Source organism: Carcharodon carcharias, chromosome 21 (assembly GCF_017639515.1).
Source record: "Carcharodon carcharias isolate sCarCar2 chromosome 21, sCarCar2.pri, whole genome shotgun sequence".
Classification (NCBI taxonomy): domain Eukaryota; kingdom Metazoa; phylum Chordata; class Chondrichthyes; order Lamniformes; family Lamnidae; genus Carcharodon; species Carcharodon carcharias.
The window spans coordinates 38,806,080-38,828,915 of NC_054487.1; the positions used below are offsets into that span (position 1 = coordinate 38,806,080).

At 39.3% G+C, this 22,836-nt stretch overlaps 1 protein-coding gene across 3 annotated transcripts in view; it reads right to left on the reverse strand.

Moving 5' to 3' along the window:
• Window positions 1–22,836, reverse strand: part of iqub (IQ motif and ubiquitin domain containing) — a 106,444-nt gene that overhangs the window by 5,070 nt on the left and 78,538 nt on the right. For all 3 annotated transcript variants that reach the window (XM_041216146.1, XM_041216147.1, XM_041216145.1), the window contains 6 exons: window positions 15,989–16,164; window positions 13,058–13,213; window positions 9,646–9,856; window positions 9,201–9,376; window positions 7,271–7,441; window positions 4,456–4,632 (listed from right to left, as the gene is read on the reverse strand). In XM_041216146.1, coding sequence (XP_041072080.1) covers window positions 4,456–4,632; window positions 7,271–7,441; window positions 9,201–9,376; window positions 9,646–9,856; window positions 13,058–13,213; window positions 15,989–16,164 — 1,067 coding nt within the window. The remainder of the gene's footprint in view (window positions 1–4,455; window positions 4,633–7,270; window positions 7,442–9,200; window positions 9,377–9,645; window positions 9,857–13,057; window positions 13,214–15,988; window positions 16,165–22,836) is intronic.

A 22,836-nucleotide genomic window follows, 5' to 3' on the forward strand; every position in this document is an offset into this window, starting at 1 on the left:
ATTAGCAGGTGCCTGCTATTACTTTCTGTTTTGTCCTTCAGGTGGAGTCATTGGATGTGGCAAGATATGAGGGAGTCGGTTAGCTCAGTTGGCTGGATGGCTGGTTTGTGATGCAGTGACACCAACAGCACGGGTTCAATTCCCATACTGGCTGAGATCATCCAACCCTTTTCAACCTCGCCCCTTGCCTGAAGTGAGGTGACCCTCAGGATAAACTTACCACCCATCATCTCTCTCTCTAATGAGAACAGCTTCCACGCTTCCGCTCTTCAACTTCTGCCCCAGGATTCTGAAGCATTTACTTGGAACATCACTTTCTCAATGTCCACATCTGTTCCAAGCAAAAACTTTGAATATGCTGTTCACAAAAAGTCTTTGAAACTGCAGGACTCTAAATTCCTTTTGCATCATTCCTCTCTTAAAACAATGAGTTCCCAATTGCTGACACATTCCATGTTGGGAGCTCACAGGAACATTCAGCTCCCTGAGCCTATTCTGCCATTCAATCAGGTCCTGGCTTATCTGTAACCCAGCTTCATTTATCTACCTTTACTGTATAGGCTGCATTTGCTGCCAATGCAGAGCACGTGCAGTTGTACCACTTCACTCCGTAATGTCATTGCAAGCGTTGGCAGTCAGAACTCTACTCATTCCTTCACCACAGTGTAATACTCTCCATTTAGTTTCTCGCTTTTTTTTTTAGGGTTTTGGAAACAGAAACAGCAATTTTATTCAGAATAAAATACAATACACATTTTTGCCTAGATAATTTCCTTTAGCTTTATCTTTCCCTATGGCATGCAGCTATTTCAAACATGCGAGCAAATACATAGAGGCTGGAGACTTCAAACTCCCTATAAAAAGCAATACAGCACATTTTTATGTTCCTGCTTCTAAAGCTACTGAAACACCTGGACACAGCACAAAGATTAAAAATGGGTTGGGAAATTGGCTGGCTCCCTTATAGGTATGTGATCCGCCTCACCCGATTTCCTTGGTGTTCTGTATCTGGATGATTCAATATGCCCAAGTTAGGAACACAAAATCTGCGTCAATTTAAAAAAAAAGTCAATGAGAATACAATATTATGTTTTATCTAACCTCAAATTCTGAGTAGCAATTTAAATTGTGTACCTGTTTTCCATTGTGGGTAAGAATCAGCTTTTGGTTTTCTGCGCATGCGTGGACAAGTGTACATGTGCAGAATGGTATCGGTGGCCACCTTGCATTGGCAGGGGACACGGCAGAATTTTGGTCTTGTTGGGTGGGCTCGGTGGTGAATGCAGGCTGAGCCAGTTGGGAAGCCGACCACGATCGGGGCCAGACCGCGATTTCACGCTGGCAGGCCTTATGTGAAGTGCGAGCGGCAGCACTCAGTGCTGCCTGTACAGGCAGGAGAGGAGGGCAGGTGCAAACTTAGTGTATGTGCATGAGTGCACGCTTGAAAATCTCCCTGAGGCACAGAGCTGCCTCAGGGAGATGAACAGCTTTAAAAATCAGAAAGAAAGATTTTAAAAACGTTATAAAACACATCCCCTCATGTGACTCTGTCACATGAGTAGGGGACATGTTATAAGTGAAATTTAAAAATGTTTATTTTATTTTTATTTGATGTTGGAAACCTCATCCCACCCGTGGATGAGGTTTCCAAAAAAATGCAAAGGCCACTTGGCCTTTCCGCCTGCCCACTAAGCGTAAGGTTGGAATGGCAGCAAAAAATTTGTTTCAATGACCTTAACAGGCCTTTTAATTGTCGGCAGGCGTAGTGCCGACTCCAGTGCGTGCCCACCAACCGAAATATCGCACAACTGTGCATCAACATCGGGACACTCGCCTGACATCAACACACGTCAATTTATGGTTGAGCAGGTCAGGTGCGCGCCTGCCCACCAAGATAAAAATTTTGCCAACAGTATAACCTATATTCTTGTCCCACTGATGTAACAGAAATCAATCTCAATTTTGAAATTCTTTAATTGACGCAGCATTCAGAGCCTTGTTTTGGATTCCCCATTCAGAGGAAATAATTTATCTGTTGAATCCTTTTACCATTTCAAACACTCGAATTAAATTACTCCTCAATCTTCTAAACTCATGGGAATGCAAGCAAATTTTATGCAACCTGTCTTTATAATTTAATCTTTTAAGCTCCAGTATAATTCTATTGTATCTATACTGGACCCCTTGTTTTGTGATATCACAAAGTGAATATGCAAATGATCAATGAACCAGGATGTAAAGTGGCATGCGACCAGCAGCCAGTGAGCAATGTGTAATAGTGAGTGGCTCATGGGGCTGAATTACAATTATAGGTTCCTGTGAGTTCTCAACATGGAATGCGTCAGCAATTGGGAACTCACCGTTTTGAGAGAGGAATGATGTGAAAGGAATTTAGACTCCTGCAGCAGCATTTCAAAGATTTTTGTGAACAACATATTCAAAGCATTGGAAAGCAATTAATCCATGGGACAGATATGTGGACACACAGCACATTGGAGGAAGTGATGCTGCAAGTGAATGCTTCGGAATCCTGGTTGCAGATCTGCATCATTTTTAAGGACCGTTCCAAAATTGACCATAATAAGACTGCATACCCTTACCATATACTAAGTATGCATTAGTGAGTAGTTACAGTTGTTGCTGTGAGTAATGATAGTTGCTGAATCCCTAGAGCGAACCTGTCTGTACAGCTATCCTAAATTATATATATCTAATATATCAGTTGCAGTCTTCAAATAAATCAAACATGCTTATAGTTTACCAATAATTACAATAAAAAAACCCCACAAAATGCTGGAAAAACTCAGCAGGTCTGACTGTTTTTCTCGCCACAGATGCTGTCAAGCCTGCTGAGTTTTTCCAGCATTTTCTGTTTTTATTTCAGATTTCCTGCATCCACAGTATTTTGCTTTTATCTACAGCTTACCAATCTTGTGCATGTGAATGATGAATTTGCATCCAGAAATGCAATACCTTACAGGGCCAGTAAATATATACTTGCATTTGAGGTGGTTCAGCAAAGGTTCACTAGATTAGTCCATGGGATGAGAGGGCTGAGTAAGTTGCATCTATATTCTCTGTTTAGAAGTTTAGAAGAGTTTAGAAGAATGAGAGGGGAGCTAATTGAAAATATACAAGATTCTGAAGGGGCTTGTCTGGGTAGACACTGAGAGGATGTTTTCCCTGGCTGAAGAATCTAGAACACGGGAGTACAGTTTCAGGACAAGGGGTGATCATGTAGCACTCAGACGAGGAGGAATTTCTTCTTTCAAAGGATGGCAAATCTTTGGAATTCTCTACCCCAGGGGGTTGAGAATGTTCCATCTATGAATATATTTAAGGCTGAGATAGACAGATTTTTTGATCTCTCAGGGGATCAAGGGATATGGGGAGCAGGCAGGAAAGTGGAGCTGATGCCAAAGATCAGCCATCAACATACTGAATGGCGGAGCAGGCTCGATAGGCCATATGGTCTTCTCCTGCTCCTATTTCTTATGCTATTTTCCCTTGGGTACAGTGCCCAAAACTGATCACAGTATTCCAGATGGGGCCTGACCAAGGAGCATAACTTCCTCCCCTTTGTATTCCAGCCCCTTGAAATAAATTCCTTCAGCCTTTTGATTACTTCTTGTGTCTGTGCACTAGTTTTTTTTTTCATTGATTTTTGGATCTGAACATCCAAATTCCTTTGTTCTTCCACTGTTCCTAGTCTCTCAATAAGAAAGTATGACATGTTTTTCTTGAATCCAAAGTGGTTACCTCACACTAAATTCCATCTTCCAACATTTTGCCCATTCACTTACTGAGCCTATGAAACTTCCTGTTCCTATCTGCACAACTTATTGTGCTTCATAACTAACCAGCATGAAACATGAATATAAAGCTTAATTCTTCCATCCAAGTTACTGACTTTTATGGTGAAAAGCTGAAGCCCCAATACGATCCCTGGCAAGCACCACTTGTTACATCCCGTCAATCAGAGATTGTTCCTTTTATCTCTATGCTTTGTCACCTACCTCCCAACCAATTACCAACCCATGTCACAAGGTAACCTCTAATTCCATGAGCTTTTACTTTTGTGAATAATTTGTTGTGTGGAATGTTATAAAATGTTTTCTGGAAGACAACTTCCATAGCCTCTCCTTTATCCTTTATGTTAGTGACTGCCGCACAAAAAAAACTGGATTAGTCAAACATGACTTGTCCTTCATAAATTCGTGCTGAGTATCTCCAAAAGCTAGTTATGCATGGATATTGAAGCCTGACAGAGTCCGCAGGGACAGGTGCATGTAACTCCGCAAAGACCCAGTGTATAAGATTCTTGCTGTCTTTAACCAGACAGTGGAAATTGAAGCATGTGAGATAATTTTTGTAACATAAAAGAGCATAAGTGCAGATAAGTTCATATCTGAATCAACCCCTGCTGATTAAAAACAAACTGGCATTTTTTTGTACCTTAAGGAATCTGGCAACTTCTGGGTTAAATGTTGGTGTTTTGATATACTGAAGAAAGAGTGTTGATATTCTCTGCCTGAGTCCTTCCAGGTAAGATTCCTTTACTTGTCTCATGAGAAGGTCTGCCTCTCTGTCAATCAATTCCACAATTTCTTGTGTTAACTTACAGTCATGTTCCTGTATAGAAAAATAATAATTGATTTTAGGACTTGACTGTAAGAATCAAATGATGTAACCATAAACACTGTAAAGCTTTTGAAGACTAGAACAGAAATATTTTACAATTTAATTCAAACTGTGCCACGGGAATGGAATATAATTAACATAATACCTTTGCTCAAGAAGGAACCAGGCATACTCTTAGAATTCATAAATCAAAATAAAATACGACAGAAAGCACTTGCATTCAGTTGTGTTTTTACAAAAGTTAATGCAGTATTTTTAAGTGTAATCATTCTTGTAGTGTAGGAAACATCGTGGCCAATTTGTGCACTGCAAGATCCCAGTAAATTTGTTAAAGCAAGTAGTGCTTGGTAAATTTTGATCAGACTTGTTTTTGAAGAGGTGGCTTAATTGGATAGATAAAGGGAATATAATGTACGTATAGGGTGACTCTCTAAAGTTTGTTGGAAAAATATAGGTACATGGAATTAGAGGAAATGCAGCAGAATGGATTAAAAATTCCTCGGTGGTTAGAAAGCAAAGATCAAGGGTAAATGAGTGTTGTCTTATATGATCTGTACTTTGGCAAAGTGAATAGATCTTTCAATCTGCTGATGACACAACAGTTGGGGTCTTGGCAAACAGTGAAGAGGATTGTGAAAGATTTCAGGAGAACAAGTAGTTTAATGGAATGGGCAACCAGGAAAATCCAATTCTGGCAGTAAGAATAGAAAAGCAGAATACTTTGTTTTTAAAAAAAGGCATGAAAATTGTAAATATTGATGTTTAGAGGGACTTGGGTACTATGTTCCTCTAGCACGCACCTATGCAGCTGCATAGGCCGGGATAGGGGATGCTGTGAAATTCTAAGATTGTTTCAGAACATGGAGATCGTTAGCTGGATTTGAGAGAAAAGTGTGGAACAGATTTAGAATTTACCAGAGAGCAAGAAGTGAGCACTGAATAGCTCCCCAATATGACCATGGCAGCTAGCCCCTTCAACATACTGTCACCTACACAGAATGATCAGCAGCAAGTTTTTGGTTCATTTTCCATTGTGAGGGACATTATCGCACAAGTTGTTGATTCCTGCTCTGCACATTAACATTTTGCAGTGTTAGTTTTCTTACTTGATATGATATTAAATAAACATCTTAATCAGTGGGACTTGTTAAATATCCCTTGTTTTAATATTTTTCCTACTTCTTTCATACCTATGGTAACTTTTTAAAAAATATATAGTTTCTTTAATTTCAACTGGTGGCATATATTTACACAATACCTTGATATTGGTGCACATAACAAAATGCATTCCACAAACAGATGGAGGAAAAGGTTAGAGGGACTGCTGCTTTGCTGTACTCGTGCAAAGAATACAGAAATTTAGCATATATGTCCAGCAAGCAATTAGAAAGGTAAGTGTCATGTTGGCCTTCATTGCAAGGGAATTGGAGTACAAGAATAAAGATACCTTGCTACGATTGTAAAGGGCTTTAGTGAGATCACACCGAGCATTTTGTATGTCGTTTAGTCTCCATATTTAAGGAAGGATATACTTACATTGGAGGTTATACAGCAAAGATTCACTAGATTAGTTCCTGGGATGAGAGGGTTGTCCTATGATGAGAAGGTAAGTAAATTGGGCCTGTAGTCTCTGGAGTTTGGAAGAACAAGAGGTGATCTCAATGAAACATACAATATTCTGAAGAGACTTGATAGGGTAGACATAGAGGTTGTTTCCCCTGGCTGACGACTCTAGAACATGAAGGCACAATCACAGGATAAGAGGCTGAGCATTTAGGACTAAGATGAGGAGGATCTTCAGTCAGGGGGTTGTGAATCTTTGGAATTCTGTATTTCAGATGATTGAAGATGTTCCATCATTGAATATACTTAAGGCTGAGATAGATAGCTTTTTGGTCTCTTAGGTAATCAAGGGATACGTGGAGCAGGCGGAAAAGTGGAGTTGAAGGGGAAGATTCACCATGATCATATCGAATGGTGGAACAGGCTCGATGGACCATTTGATCTACTCCTTCTCCTATTTCTTATGTTCTTAAATGCAAAGAGAATATTTTAGAGAAGAGTTTTAAGAAAGTGAATAGGAGAAAATTATTTCGTCTGGTTGACAGCAATTCAGTAAAGAAATAGCACAATTGCATCTAATGTTAGACCGGAACAAAGAACATTAAAAGCTGTATTTTTCATGTCTACAATTACATGGGCAGACTTTTCTGGCTTCCACATCTTGAAAAAGAATGTGTAAATAATTTTCATGCTTGCACTTATTCCTAAATTGCATAAAATCAATTAGTAGCATAAAATTAATAAAGCCTACTGCAGAGCATTTAGCTCCTAACTAAAGCCAGAATGCTCACTCATTGTCAAAAGGTAAACCACTTTAAATAGATGCACTTATTTCCAGTGTGATTTTCAATATATATGTTTCTGAGAAATGACAGTAATTTCAACCGTCCATTTCAACAGCCAGCCTTTTTAAAAAAAAATCATTTCAACCTTGTCCTATCTGCTCATCCCTGAATAAACTTCTCCAGGCTTGCCTTCAGTTTTTAAACTGAAAAAGAACAACTAGTTTAATGTCTGATAGGCACCAACATAATCAGTTCTCTAATTATTTTAAGTACTTCAATACCTTGACTGTGTGTTTTAGTGTTAAAAGAGCATCCAGCCTCTCATCCTGGGTCAGGTATTTCATGTTAATACTGTTGTAAATATCACGTAGCTCTCTGGCCCGGATAGTGAACGGTGTGTCCATTTCAGTGACTCTCCCATCATATGCTTTCCACCTTATGGGGTCTGCACACTACAACAATTTAAAAAAACAATTAAAAACAATTTTCACAGTTCACACTGAAGTGCTTTTTAAAAAAAAAATCCACAAAAAATTTATAATGAAAACTTCTCTGACATTGGAATCAGCCAATTTGGTGACACCTTGTGGTCAATAAGATGCATACCATCATATTATTTTAATGCTTTGAGTGAGAGCAGTACAGTTAGTTTATTTGAAGAGTGCGGTGAAATAATTGTTTGTGATACAATTTCTTTAACACAAATTCCTAATTAAACAGAAGCAATTTTTTGAGGCTAACAGATGAAAATACTGAAGGCTATCTCAATAATCAACAACAGGTTAGCAAAAATTTCACCCAAGGCAAACAAAACAAAGTAACAGAAGTATGTTGAGGAGGGAAGACTGAAATTAACGTAAGATCAAATACCAGGTCCTTACTAATGTAGTAAGTAATTCAGCATTATTTCCACAATACAGTTGCTGCAAGGTGAAGATCGCAGCTTTCTCAAAACTTTCCCTCATTTGCAATGTTGGAATGGTGGTTGGCTGGCATTGTAAGAAATTAATGTGTAGCTTTTTGCAAGAGCAGATGTCAGCATCATTTCAACCGACTGGACTGGAACCCCATTATTTTTCAAAACTGATGGGACGTGAATCTGACTACTTTTTCATAACTATAATAGAAATTTTATTTTAATAATTGAACCATATTTCTAACCTGAGGTAGTTTGAATTGTGTCACTTATCCGGTATATGCAATTTGCATACTTTGGATTTTTATTTTAATATTACATTCATTACCACACAGTGCTCTTGTGGAATTTGGACTTCAATGACAGGATTTTGAGTTTTGGGCTGAAACTGCTGTTGGGGTTAAGTGGAGGTCATGACCCCCCATTGTGTGGGAACCAAGCTCCTGTCAGTGATTTTTCCAGAATTTGCCAATTAGTGGCTAGAGGGCGAGCTTGCTTTCCAATTAGGAATAGCAAGTGGGTTCTCAAAGCTGGAGGCCAAATAGTGGGCCTGTAGTTCAGGGGAGGGAAAAAGGTGCCTCCATCTTGAGGTGCCTTCACTCCAACTTCAATTTAAAATGTGTCTCAGCAGCTGGACCACCATTGCGGAGGGGAATCCTCCAAAATCGCGGGGAGGGCCTCAAAGCCTGCCTGGAGCACTGTCCCCCGGTCTATCACTAGCAGGCAGCTGGCCAGATCCCTGACTCCCAGGGAACCAGTTGGTCTCTGACAATAGACCTCCAATTAGCCCTTGACTGGCTATACTTGCCACTCACCACTTGTGCCCCACATCTTGCACTCAGGAAGATGGACAAAGCGTGGGATGGTGGTAGGAAAGTGGTACGCTGGCCAACCACGTGAACTTTCACGCCTATCCAGCTCCACACTCGCCCCCAAAAATTCAGCCAAAAATGTTTAATAAATTGAATGCTGTTAGTTGCTGGGGGTAAAGAAAGATTTAAAGGCCAATTAGCAAAATGTAATATTCCATACATTAATATGTTTGAGCTACTTTAGTATTAGTAAGTGACCAAAGCCCCTGCATACAAGAACAAGAGCTCTAGATGAAAAACTGTCTAATGATCTTTTGCTTGTTGCTACTTACTTTTATACTGTTCCAAGGGGTACAGTTCAATGAATATCTAATTTCCCTGCACTAGTTCCTGACAAATAATTCACTGCCTTAATTGATCAAAGTGATTCAAATAAAATGTGATTGTGTACAAAATTATTTAACATATTTAAATAATACTGACCTTATTCAGAAGGTTCTGAATTAGTTTTGGTCCAGTTTCCTTAGCAGCATCAACTTTATGGCGAGAAATTGACGCAATGAGCTGTGCTTCTTGTTCCAGAAGCGTGTAAAGAGCTGCTTTTCTCTCTGGTCCAGTAAGGGTGCGGTTTATGTTACTCAGCTCCTCCTGCTTCCAGACTAAATATACATAGACAAAGCACATAAAGGTAATCTCATTTTTCAGTCTCACTGCAACCATAAGCACCAGCAACAAAATAAAATAATCAGAACAAGTATGTAAAATAAAAAAACACAGAACCAGAATTTTCAACTGAAAGTGAATGTTACCTCTGACTTTAGACAAAATTTCCGAATTTAAGAATACAATGACATTTATAACAAAAAAGATTATGTTCATACTGCAGGCAGCATGAACAATCAATACCTGCCTTGAAACCATAACATACCTTCCAATGCATGAAAAAGTAGATCAAAATCTTCTTTTGTCTTAGGGTTCATCCTTCTTTCGTACTGCTTCTTTATGTAATTTTGCTTTTCCATTTTAACTTTCAATTCTTGCTCCAGTTCCCATTGCACCCTCCTACTCTTTTGCATCCTCAGTTGCTGAACATAATTCTTGGCAGCCCAGCGTCTAAAATAGGTCTGCAGCACAATTACCTACAAAGAGAAACAAACAGTATAGCTAAACACCAGAAATGAACTTTTGATAGCATTTCTGACCAGTAAATTGTAGGTTTCCACTAATGCCGACATTTTCTAGAATAAGGTTTCTGTAAAAGTGATAAAGCTTATTTCTGTACTGCTATGGTAACAGCTCTTCTTATTTCATTAGTTACCATAATTCTGTACAAAATGCATGCTGTTTAATAATTTTCTCAGAAGCTTAACTTTCCATGATTTTGGAGCAGAAGGACAAAGTTTTGTGAGTGCAATTAATACTCAAACACAATTAACAGTACAAGTGATCTCAAAACACATTAATTTCTCCCTTTTCAATCAATATTCAAATACAATTTCACTCTAGAATTTCTCTCTGGTGCCACATTAAAATACAATCTCCTAATCCATTAAAACAAACCTTCTGAATTGCTTTGCATATATATTAAAATTACATAAAGGCATTGGATAAAGTTTTAAAAGATTTACAAGATTTGTACCAGAGCTGAGAGATTATAGCTATTGGGATAGATTGAACAGGTTGGAGCTTTTTTCTTTAAGAAAGGCTTAGTGGTGACTGAAGAGGCCCTTAAATTATGAATGGGTTGGACAGGGTAGATGTGGAGAGAATGTTTCCACTTGTGGGAGAAATGCATAAATGCAAGAATGTTAGTAATAAATCCAATAGGGAATAAGGAGACATTTCTTAACTCAGAGTAGTCAGAGTTTGCAACTTTCTACTTGGTTGAGGTAAACAGCTTAAATGCTTTCTGGAGGAAACTAGACAATTATGTAAGAGAAAAAGGAATAAAAAGATATGCTGAAATAGAGAGGCAAATCAAATGGGAGTAGACTCATATGGAGTATGTTAAATTTGTATCAAATCTTGGTTAAACCACACTGAACAATTCTGGTCCCCATATAATAAAAAGAATGTTGAGGCACCGGAGAAGGTGTAAAGAAGATTTACGAGAAGGCTATCAAAACAGAGAGCCTATACCTATCAAGAAAGATTGATCAGGCTGGAACTATTTTCTTTAGAATAGATAAGACTGACAGATGACCTTATGGAAGTCTTTAAGATTATGAAAGGTTTGATAGGGTAGATATAGAGAAAATGCTTCCACTTGCAGGCATTTGTGTCCTTATGCAAGACCAGAACTAGGTGCGATAAATTTAAGATAGTCACACAAATAAATCCAATTGGGAATGCAGGAGAAGGCTCTTAGACAGTGGTTAGAAGTTGGAACCTGCTCCCATAGGTAGTAGGTTAGCATTGAAAGGGGAGCTACATAAACAAATAAGGGAGAAAGGAATAGAAGGATATGTTGGTGAGATTAAATGAAGAAAGTGGAAGGAGGCTCATGTGGAACATGAACACCAGTATGGGCCTGCTGGGCTAAAGGGCCTGTTTCTGCGCAGTTTATTTTACGTGCTTCTATGTAATTTTTCACAAAGGAACATGAGTAGGTAATTTAGCTTCTTGAGTCTATTCTGCCATTTAGTTACCAATTAAATCATGACTGATCTGTACCTCAACTCAATTTATCCATCTTTGCTCTATTGCCATTTCACTGCTGAAAATTAATAAACTCACAGAAAAAAATATTATAGGTATCCCTCAAGCTCTAAACAGTTGACAAAAAGTTAGATATTTAACGAAGAAGCAAATTGCTCTCAACAAAAATTCTGGATATTCAGTTTTTTCTTGACTTTGGTCTTATAACATACAACCCCATTCCTGACCAGAGGTTCAGCCTGTACTTTTGTTAAAAGTCTAAAATGACAAGGATATTTAATGGTTTAGCTGAGAGTCTATTCCACATATCCATTACTATGAATGTGGTGAAGGGGAAGTTCTTTGTTACATTAAACCTTGCTGAGATTTGGCAATTTTAGACTGGGATCTTGGGGTTTTAAACACTCAAAACACAAAATTAGTAGTATGCATGCACCTGGGTAATCCAGTACTCTCATTTCATAAACTCAAAATCATATCATACCCACTTTGTCTGCTTTTCACCATGTAAGTACATTCAGAACTTGAGATCTAAATTCTAGAATTATCCCTCTAGTTCTATTCTGAGCCTTCTACCACTCATTAATTTTCTTTTGAAGTAGTCTCTGAAATATACATACTACATTGCAAATATGTCCTTACCAGTGATTTATACAGATTTAGAATAATTTGTTTTGCCTTATGGGAAGGAAATTTCCCAAGAATGTGCTGGTGTCAAGGAACCAGCAGCACATATGGATAAACATCCACTAGTTCCATAAGCCTTCATTTCCTTGATGAGTTTCACATATGGGGCTTTACAAGAAGCTTTTTAAACTTTGAATTGGTTATCATTCACTGGATTATGAAGTATTGTCCCTTAAGCCCTTCAGGTGAACACTGGCAGCACACCATATAATGCTGAAAGTATTTCCTCCACTATTGCTGCAAAACTAACTGGTCCTAATCCTTGCATTCATGGCTGCAATGTTTCCGGTTTTTTTCTCTAAAGAATGAAGTTGGAATAAGATTTACTTCTGATAATGGCTTTTTAAAAGCTATAGACATTATTACATGCTTAAATGAAAATAGTTCCTTAGATAAAGGATGGTTAACCTACTGTTTGGAAGTTGCTTTTTCCAAAAGCTAATCAATAAATGATCCATTAGTTTGCCTGGGTATTTGAAAATACACCTTTCAGGGTTGTGTTGGAAAACCCATTTATCTCTCTTAACTTGTTACAGTGACAAGTTTTTAGTGCAGATCGAGAAGCTTTTATGATAAAAATGCAGGCACATGAAAAGGCAGTCAGACTTTGAAATAAGATGCTGCACCGCCAGTCAGGCAGCAAAACACTAAGGGCTGCACAAAAAATAGTTGTGGCCACTGATCTTCTCTCCATTCCTGTGGGACCATTTAATTTTTGCTTGATGTTTCAAAAAAATGGATATTCACCACATGGACGATCGTTGGCACAATACCACATTGTGGCACAACACATTAGAGTATTAACACCTTGAAACCATGTTAAATATAACTTGTGTAACTATTATCAATGAGGATTATTTGGTGTAACTAAATCAACAAATTGATATTTGAATTGTCACCTTTGAGGCCAGAGTGCCATAATTATGCAGCTAGGTATCTGATCTAGAAATTTAAAAGTGGTTTACAACGTAGCAGTAAACTTAATTAAAACTCACCGCTTTCAGCCTACAAGCATAGTATTCTGCAGCAGTGAAATACTTTCCTGGAGTAATCAACTTATCTGTGATATTGGACACGTAACAGCCAATTTTGGTCATCTGTGTGGAGGTGTCATTTGCTGTTTGTTGATACTGATTCTTGTCAGAAACTGTCTAAATGGAAAAGGTAACATTTATTATGGAAATTTGCAAAACAGTACAAGAAAATAAATGTTTATTACAAGAAGTAAAATTTGTGGAAAACAAAATTATGAATCCACTTTTTGCTTTTCTCAACAGATTACTTCCTAGCATATTTCACCTGTTAATAATTATACTAATTAACTCTGGGAACAATAGAGCTAATTTTCCGAAACTGGCAAGCAGTTAGCATATTGAGGGCCAAAAGCACACCAAAGAAGAACAAGAGCAACAACTTATATCTATATGGCACCTTGAATGTAATAAAACGTCCCAAGGCACTTGCCAGGATGATTACAAAGCAAAATATGTCACAGGGCCACATTAGGCAATATTAGGGCAGATTAGTTTAATAAGTGAATGTTAAGGAATGTCTTAAAGGAGGAAAGAGAGGTAGAGAGGTTTATGGAAGGAATTCCAGAATTTAGGACTGGATATTCATGCAGTCAGGAGAATCTATGGAGGAGTGAAAACAGTGGCCAGGGCACGATTCCAGGATTCCTGGCCTCATTCTTGGGGTTTCCAATTTTTAACACACTGATTAAGGGTGTGGGCTGATTTAGGTCACGAGCCCAGGCCCTGCAGTACCGAGCTGGACAGCTCCATTGCAGCGAAAGGCATGTCCTCATCCTCCGCAATTTTCATGGAGTTGGGGGGCTTTTCAGAGAGTCATGGTTCATGGCATGTCACGAAGCTATTAATGTATATAATATTTTGGAGAATATTTTTCTTTTAAAATAGACGTTTAGTCTGCGGGTGTGTCTTCTTAACTGGATTAGAGCCAGCTAGTCTGGGTGCTTTGATGGGTACTAGTTTTGATATGGAAGAGAGATAACATCTATTTGCATTTTTTGAATCGAGCATTGAAGAAGTGGGCTGAAAACTTGACGCCTATCTAGCAGATACCAAGCCATACGTTTATTTAACTAATAAAATTGGTACCATGAAAGGGGTTTCATTGTTAAAAGGTGAAGTTCAAAGAGGCTAGTGAAACAATGAAAATTTGAATTCCATCAGTGGTGGTAAGTATAACTTCAACAGTTTTTAGGTTTGCAGAGCAGAGGCAATGTAAGATCAAAAGGCAGCTGAAAGCCTCCAACTGGCTCCACAGGAAGGAACCTCATTTTGAATTCGTATGGTGAAAATGCTTTGCCTGGTGTTTGGTTAAGTCTATGAGTTGCTGTTGCCTTAATGGAGATTAGTTTGGGAATTTGTTAAAATTTATGATAGTAGTAATTTGAAGCTATGCCTATATATTTTAACCCGTGTAAATTAATAAAATGTTTCGATTAGTTTAATGTAAAGCCTTGAGAACTGGTGGTCTGATTCCTGAATTTAGAGTTGCATCTCAAACATAAAACTTAAAATTATAGGTTCTGACAGTTGTTTAAAGTTTCCCTCTGGGACTTTTCAATAACTCCACTTTACCAACTGCATCGGCCATAATCTGGATGAGGGAACCTTTTGAAAGGTAAGCTCAAAGGTTAGCATGCTTCCTATGCCAAACTATGCCCCTCCACTAACCCCCCAATGGCCCCTTATACCAAGCTGCCCCACCACCCACCCCCATGACAACTAACAGCGCTTACATCCCATTCATCCACTTATGCACTCTGAAAAAACCAATGTACCCTATAGTGACAATATGATGTGTTAAAAACGTCATTCATTCATTAGAATTATATTTGCTGCAGGTCAATTAAAGTGTCAATCATTCAGACCCTTTAAAATTGAGGCATTATTTGGCTGGGAATTAACAAAGTAATGTGCAGAGATGACGGGTGAGCGGGAATTGGTGCAGATTGGGGCACGAGCAGCAGAGTTTGAATCACCTTAAGTTTCCCAGGGGTAGAATGTGGGTGGCTGGCCAAGAGTGCATTGAAATAATATAGTCTAGAGATATAGTCTAGAGGTAGATAAATAGAGGCAAGCTTGGAGTAGATGATGTTACGGAGAAACAGGTGGTCTTAGGGATGGTGTGGATGTGTGGTAGGAAGCTCATCTCAGCGTCAAATCAATATGACAGAACCTCCTGTCACTTTACCTGCTCTAGTAGGGCAAAAAGTTCTCAACAGTTTATTGGCTGGACTTGCATGGGAATACAGCATTTCATCTAGACAATGGAAAACTAAAACAAATATACTCGTTACTTGAAATAAAGTTCCTTTCACTATTTAAAATAGAAGTATTAAAATTAGCATGGAAACTGGATGCCCATTCCTTAAGAGTCTCCTAACAGGAAAATACTTTTAAAAAGAACATGGAACTTTTCATAAAAGTAATAAACTCATTATAAACATACAATCTAGAGCAGGGGTAGACTACTTGGCCTTCGAGTTTGCTCTACCATTCAATAAGATCATGGCTGATCTGATTGTAAGTTCCCACCTTTCACCACCTTATTTATCAAGAATCTATCTACCTCTGCCTTGAAAACATTAAAAGGCTCTGTTTCCACTGCCTTTTGAGGAAGAGTGTTCCAAAGACTCACTATCCTGAGAGAAAAAATTTCTTCTAATCTCTGTCTTAATAGGCAACCGTTTATTTTTAAACAGTGACCCCTAGTTCTAGATTCTCCCACAAGAAGAAACATCCTCTCCACATTGACCCTATCAAGGCCCCTCAGGATCTTATATGTTTCAATGAAGTCGCCCCTTATTCTTCTAAACTTACAAAGCAGAATAACAGATTAAAGCTTTAGAAGTTATTTCTTAAATCAAACCTATTACACAAAGTGCTTCATTCTACCTGTGTCTCCCTGCAGAACTTCTCCACACAACAGTTTGTTCTCCTTTTGAGTGGAGTCTGTGTTCCTGCATGATGGAATTCTTTTCCTGTAGGTCTGTGTTTGTAGCCACCCAGAAAAGGCTTGTGATAGGGAAGTCTTTCAATTTCTACCACCACAGAGCAACAGGTCTCGTCATCTACAAGAAATCGGTGTTACTTTTTTCTTGAAAAAAACATTTTCAGAATATCCATTTGTTTGTAAGCAACCCTTTTTAACCAGTATGTTTTCTTCAATAATTTGGTTTAATGAAGTTTGCATACTAGACTTAATGACTGTATAAATGGCATTTTACATTCTTATTTTGTTGAAATAAATACCTCACTATAAATCAAGAGCATAATTGTATACACATAATTGAACTAATTAAATCCAACCCATTGCTGTTCATGAAATCTGGGGGATTAGGTGCAGGAGCTTATGGTCATTTACTGCCATCACTAATGGGCCTCATTTCAGTGACAAATACAAGATGGATAAAGTGCAGTCCTCCTTGGGGGAAGTGATCAAGGGGTTAGCCCATCCAAATAAGGTTTCTGTCACCTGATATACCATCCCACACTCGTATAATAGCACAATTGGTCACATGTGGTCATATTCCATAACCTTAGTTCTACAAAAAGATCAAAATATTTTGGATACAATTAACTATATTAATCAAGTACTAGCATCGCAGTTATAGCTGTCTCCCAGGCTTTTTGCCTGTGTGGCTTGTAGGATAAAAGGTTAACATCAGAAGCCCCTGATGCTGATGCAACTATGATGTAATATCACATGATTAATGATCACAGAGATTTAAAGGGAAGAAGTCCAACCTCATGCAGACTTTGAGATGCAAGCTGTAAATAAATAGAATTTTTTACGAACTACAGTCTTAAGAAAAATAGACAAACCCTAAAGAACCCCCACCTAGACACCAAACAGAAACAAAACATAATTGATGGCAGTGGACAGCGAGTAAAAGACCTAGGGAAAATCTTCAAGAGAAGACTACAGACCAAACAGATCTACAGATCCTTAGAAGGAGGATAAAAAGAAAAATGATCGATAACTTACCTAAAAACTTGGAGCATTACGGCAGATGCAAGCTGAGACACAGACCTGAAGTCCCACCGCAGTGAGCATAGGCCAGAATTAATAAGCCCTATCACTGAAGCAGAACCAGATCCAGAGCTTGGGACAAGCATGGAGTTTACACCGCCACTCCCAGAACCTTTCCAAAGTGGTGAAGGCTCGCAACAGGCTTAACACTGGGACAACTAGGGAAAGAGGTTTTCCAGATATAGAACAACTTCAGGTTTGCACAAAAAGGAACAAAAGGATCAGGTCAGTATTTACTCTATAAAGTTGTAGCTATTGCTGACAATGTAATAGCCAGACAGGGAGTCAACTTTACAGTTGAATAAAGGCAACTACAGAGGCATAAGGGAGGAGCTGGCCAGAATTGACTGGGAGATGAGCCTAGCAGGAAAGACAGTGGAACAGCAATGGCAGGACTTTCTGGGAGTAATTTGGGAGACACAGCAAAAATTCATCCCTAGGAAGAAGAAGCATATGAAAGGGAGGACAAGGCAACTATGGCTGACAAGGGAAGTCAGGGACACATAAAAGCTAAAGAAAAATCATACATTGCGGTGAAGAGCAGTGGGAAACCAGGGGATTGGGAAGCCTACAAAGACCAACAGAGGACAACTAAAAAAGAAATAAGGAGGGAGAAGATTAAATATGAGGGTAAACCAGCCAGTAATATAAAAGAAGATTGCAAGAAATTTTTTTAGATATATAAAGAGAGAGGCAAAAGTGGACATTGGGCCGCTGGAAAATGATGCTGGAGAAGTAGTAGTGGGGAACAAAGAAATGGCGGAGGAACTGAATAGGTACTTTGCGTTAGTCTTCACAGTGGAAGACACGAGTAACATCCCCAAAGTTCAAGAGAGTTGGGGGGCAGAGGTGAGAATGGTGGCCATTACCAAGGAGAAGGTGCTAGGAAAACTGAAAGGTCTGAAGGTGGATAAATCACCTGGACCAGATGGATTACGCCCCAGAGTTCTGAAGGAGATAGCTGAAGATATATTGGAGGCGTTATTGGTGATCTTTCAGGAATCACTGGAGTCAGGGAGGGTCTCAGTCGACTGAAAAATCGCTAATGTAACCCCCCCTGTTTAAGAAGGGAGTGAGGCAAAAGACAGGAAATTACAGGCCGATTAGCCTGACATCGGTCGTTGGTAAGATTTTAGTCCATTATTAAGGATGATATTTCAGAATACTTGGAAGTGCATGGTAAAATAGGGCAAAGTCAGCATGGTTTCATCAAGGGGAGGTGATGTCTGACAAATCTGTTAGAATTCTTTGAGGAGGTAATGAGTAGGTTAGACAAAGGAGAGCCAATGGATGTTATCTACTTGGACTTCCAGAAGGCCTTTGACAAGGTACCGCACAGGAGGCTGCTCAGTAAGATAAGAGCCCATGGTGTTAGAGGCAAGGTGCTAGCATGGATAGAAGATTGGCTGCCTGGCAGGAGGCACAGAGTGGGGATAAGGGGGTCCTTCTCAGGATGGAAGCCGGTGACTAGTGGAGTTCCGCAGGGGTCAGTGTTGGGACCACAACTTTTCACTTTATACATTAATGATCTAGATGAAGGAACTGAGGGCATTCTGGCCAAGTTTGCAGATGATAAAAAGATAGGTGGAGGGACAGGTAGTATTGAGGAGGCAGGGAGGCTGCAGAAGGATTTGGACAGTTTAGGAGAATGGGCAAAGAAGTGGCAGATGGAATACAACGTGGGGAAATGTGAGGTCATGCACTTTGGTAGGAAGAATAGAGGCATAGACTATTTTCTAAATGGGGAGAGAATTCAGAAATCTGGAGTGCAAAGGGACTTGGGAGTCCTAGTCCAGGATTCTCTTAAGGTTAACTTGCAGGTTGAGTCGGTAGTTTGGAAGGCAAATGCAATGTTGGCATTTATTTCGAGAGGACTAGAATATAAAAGCAGGGATGTACTGCTGAGGCTTTATAAGGCTCCGGTCAGACCACATTTAGAATATTGTGAGCAATTTTGGGCCCCGTATCTCAGGAAGGATGTTCTGGCCCTGGAGAGGGTCCAGAGGAGGTTAACGAGAACGATCCCAGGAATGAAAGGCTTAACATATGAGGAACGTTTGAGGACTCTGGGTCTATACTCGATGGAGTTTAGAAGTATGAGGGGGAATTTGATTAAAACTTACAGAATACTGAAAGGCCTGGATAGAATGACATGGGGAAGATGTTTCCATTAGTAGGAGAGACTAGGACCTGAGGGCACAGCCTCAGAGTAAAGGGAAGACCTTTTAGAACAGAGATGAGAAGAAACTTCTTTAGCCAGAGAGTGGTGAATCTATGGAATTAATTGCCACAGAAGGCTGTGGAGGCCAGGTCTTGAGTGTATTTAAGACCGAGATAGATAGGTTTTTGATTGGTAAGGGGATCAAAGGTTACGGGGTGAAGGCGGGAGAATGGGGTTGAGAAACTTATCAGCCATGATTGAATGGCAGGGCAGACTCGATGGGCCGAACAGCCTAATTTCTGTTCTGATGTCTTATGGTCTTTTGATGAAGCTTCAAGCTCTTACGATGAAGTCCTCTCCCAGGCATCAATTCATATTTCAGGTGTTCAATAAACTTAAATCATTGAATGAGTAAACTTTAATAAGAGCAAACAAAAACTGGGTGAATGCAGGGATTCGTTCATCAATGATCTATACAGACTAGCTGAAAATTGCAACCACAGAATACTGAGAAATGAATTAATTGGCGATCGCTTAGTAGTTGGGATCCTAAATGAAGCTGTATCAGATCTCTGGCAAACTGGAGAAGACCTAACTCCCATGGAGGCAGTGCAATTTGCATGACAGACCGCCCTCAGAAAGCAAAAGAGAGCAGTTATTTGTGGGGAAAGTGATGTCCCATGGAAATGTTCAAAATATTGGACAGTAGAGAGAAAGCACACTAAGACAGAAGCCCACAAAATTGGAGAAATGCACACCAACCCGCATCTCAATGTAGAGGGAAACACCTGCACAAGCGGGAAGAATGCACAGCAAGGGGAGCAGAGCGTCACAATTGTGAAAAGTTAGGACATTTTAAAATTGTCTGTTGATTTAAAACACAAACAGCCTGCAAAAAGAAAGAAGAAAGCTAACAAGGCCAAACCAGATACAAGTGGAACAACCACAGAAATAGCAAATAACTTTCCTAGGAAGGGAATGAAACAGAAAAGAATTACTGGAGCATTAAACTAGAAGTGGACAGACACTCACAGGGTTTAAAGTTCAACATAGGAGCAGGTGCTTCAGTCTTATCTGATGAAGTAAAAGTAGTTTAAGCACATTCATCCATCCAGCTACAAGGACTGGGCAGGACTGAAAGTTATAGATCAACACTTGGCAAGATTAAAATACAAGAATAGAGAAATCATTGAACCCCTGTGTATCTTACAGAAGCAAGAATCATCATTATTAAGCTGGAGGGCATGCTTACAGTTGAGGCTGACGAAGTTGCTGATGAGCAGTACAGTAAGACTTTCAGGAATGAAATTACAGCATTATTTACAGACTTAGGAAAGCTGAAGACTGAATATCATGTAACCCTGAGAGGTGATGCAAAACCAATTTGACTCTTCATACCAGGAAAAGTCCCCCACCCATTCTTGGACAAAGTCAAGAGTGAAACTGAGCACATGTTACATCCAGGGCTCTCTCTTCGATGTTCTGGAATGGTCACAATCCCAAAGCCTAATGGCTCAATTAGAATCTGCATGGGCTTGGCTCAATTAAACAAATCAGTGTAATGCGAGATCCACCCAATGGCATCAGTGGATGAGAGACCTGCCAAACTAGCTAAAAGTACCCTATTCATCAAATTAGATGCAAACAGCAGCTTTTGGCAGTTGCCTCTGGACAATGAATCCAGGCCACTAATCACTTTTTATAATGCCATTTTGTCATGATTGCTTTAAAAGATTACCATTCAGAATTGCTTCTGCACCAGAGATATCCCACAGCACAATGTCTCAGACTCTAGAAGGTATGAAAGGAGTATTATGCCATATGGATAACATACTCGTACAGGGCTCCTTGAGGGAAGAGCATCACTGTAGAATGAGAGAAGTCCTCAAAGTTCTACAGGATGCAGCTTTGACATTGAATGGGGAATGTGAATTTGCAAGCCTATGATTAAATTCCCAGTGCACATTGTGCAAGCTTCAGGAATAACAGCCGACTGACAGAAAACTAAAGTTATTAGAGATTTCTCACAACCCAAGAATATTACAGAGTTGCAAAGATTCCTTGGGATGGTCAACCAAGTAGGCAAGCTCCTACCAAATTTGGCAAAAATCATTGAGCTGTTGAGAAAAAATCAACAGTGGTGCTGGAATGTGGACCAGCAAAATCCTTTTGACAAGATCAAAATCATTTAATTTCACCTGAAATTCTAGCACACTATGATTCCAGAACTGCTGACTATAGTAGCAGCAAAAGCATAATCTACAGGTCTGGTGCAGTTTTGTTCCAAGTACAAAAAGATGGTTAAAAAAAGGCCAGCTTAAGATCACTCACAGAACAGAGAATAGGTATGCAACAATTGAGAAGGAAGCATTAGCAGCAACATGGGCGTGCGAGAAATTCTCAGATTATGTGATGGGACTGTAGTTTAAAATTGAAGGTATTTATTATTCTCATAGATTACTACTCCAGATGGATTGAAGTGAATAGATTGCACAGCGTTCCAGCAGAAGCAGTCATTCATTCACTGAACAGAATCTTTGTGAGAATTGGTATCCCAGACATTGCAGTGTCAGACAATAGTCCACAGTCTGCTAATGAGTTATTCTACAGCTTTGCAAAGGAATATGGGTTTATGCGTGTGACTAGCTCATCTCATTACCCTCAGGCGAATGAAGAAGCTGAAAGCGGTGTACAAACCATCAAATAATTGATGAAAAAGAATGAAGATCTAAACTTATCCCTTCTTAGTTACAGAACCTCACTGGGTTCTCAACTTCAGAGTTGTTAACGGGAAGACGACTAAGATCCTAAGTTACAGCTCTGCAACAGAAATTAAACCTAATACTATCTCAGATGATCATGACAGAGTTTAAAAAACATGAGGAACAACAGAGACAAACAGGCTCATAACTTCAACTTCAGGCACAGAACACAAGACTTAACAATGCAACAGGGAAGAGTGTGTGGATATGAGACTAACAGAAAGAAGGCATAATAAATCGGAGCTCCACAACCAAGATCTTATAGGATTAAGGCGGATCAGGGAAATATAAGGATATCAGTGCCTTGATATCCTTGTAAAATAAGCCAATGGAAACTTGGGCTTACTATTCAGATCCAAACAGAAATAAGGACCAAGAAACAAGCCAAAGCTCTACAGCCTTCCAGGAGAAGGGCATATTGAATGAAGAGTGAGTGCAGACAGTTCTCAACCTCAGAATGAGATCAGAACAAGAGATTGGTCAAGGCACCTCAGAGACTAATCTTGTGAATTTTGAGACTTTGGTGGGGGAGATATAGGAGAATGTATATAATTGGGATAAAGACTTGGGGGGAGATGTAGAGTGAAGGGTTAACATCAAAAGCACCTGATACTGATGCAAGTATGATGCAATGTCACATAATTAAGTAACAGGGATCTGGAGGAAAGGAGAAGTCTGACCTCGTGCAGAGTTACTGAGATGTAAAGCCGTAAATAAATAGTTTGTTTAAAGAAATACAGTCTTAAGTAGCTTTCTTAGGGAAATAGACAAACCCTAAAGAACCCCA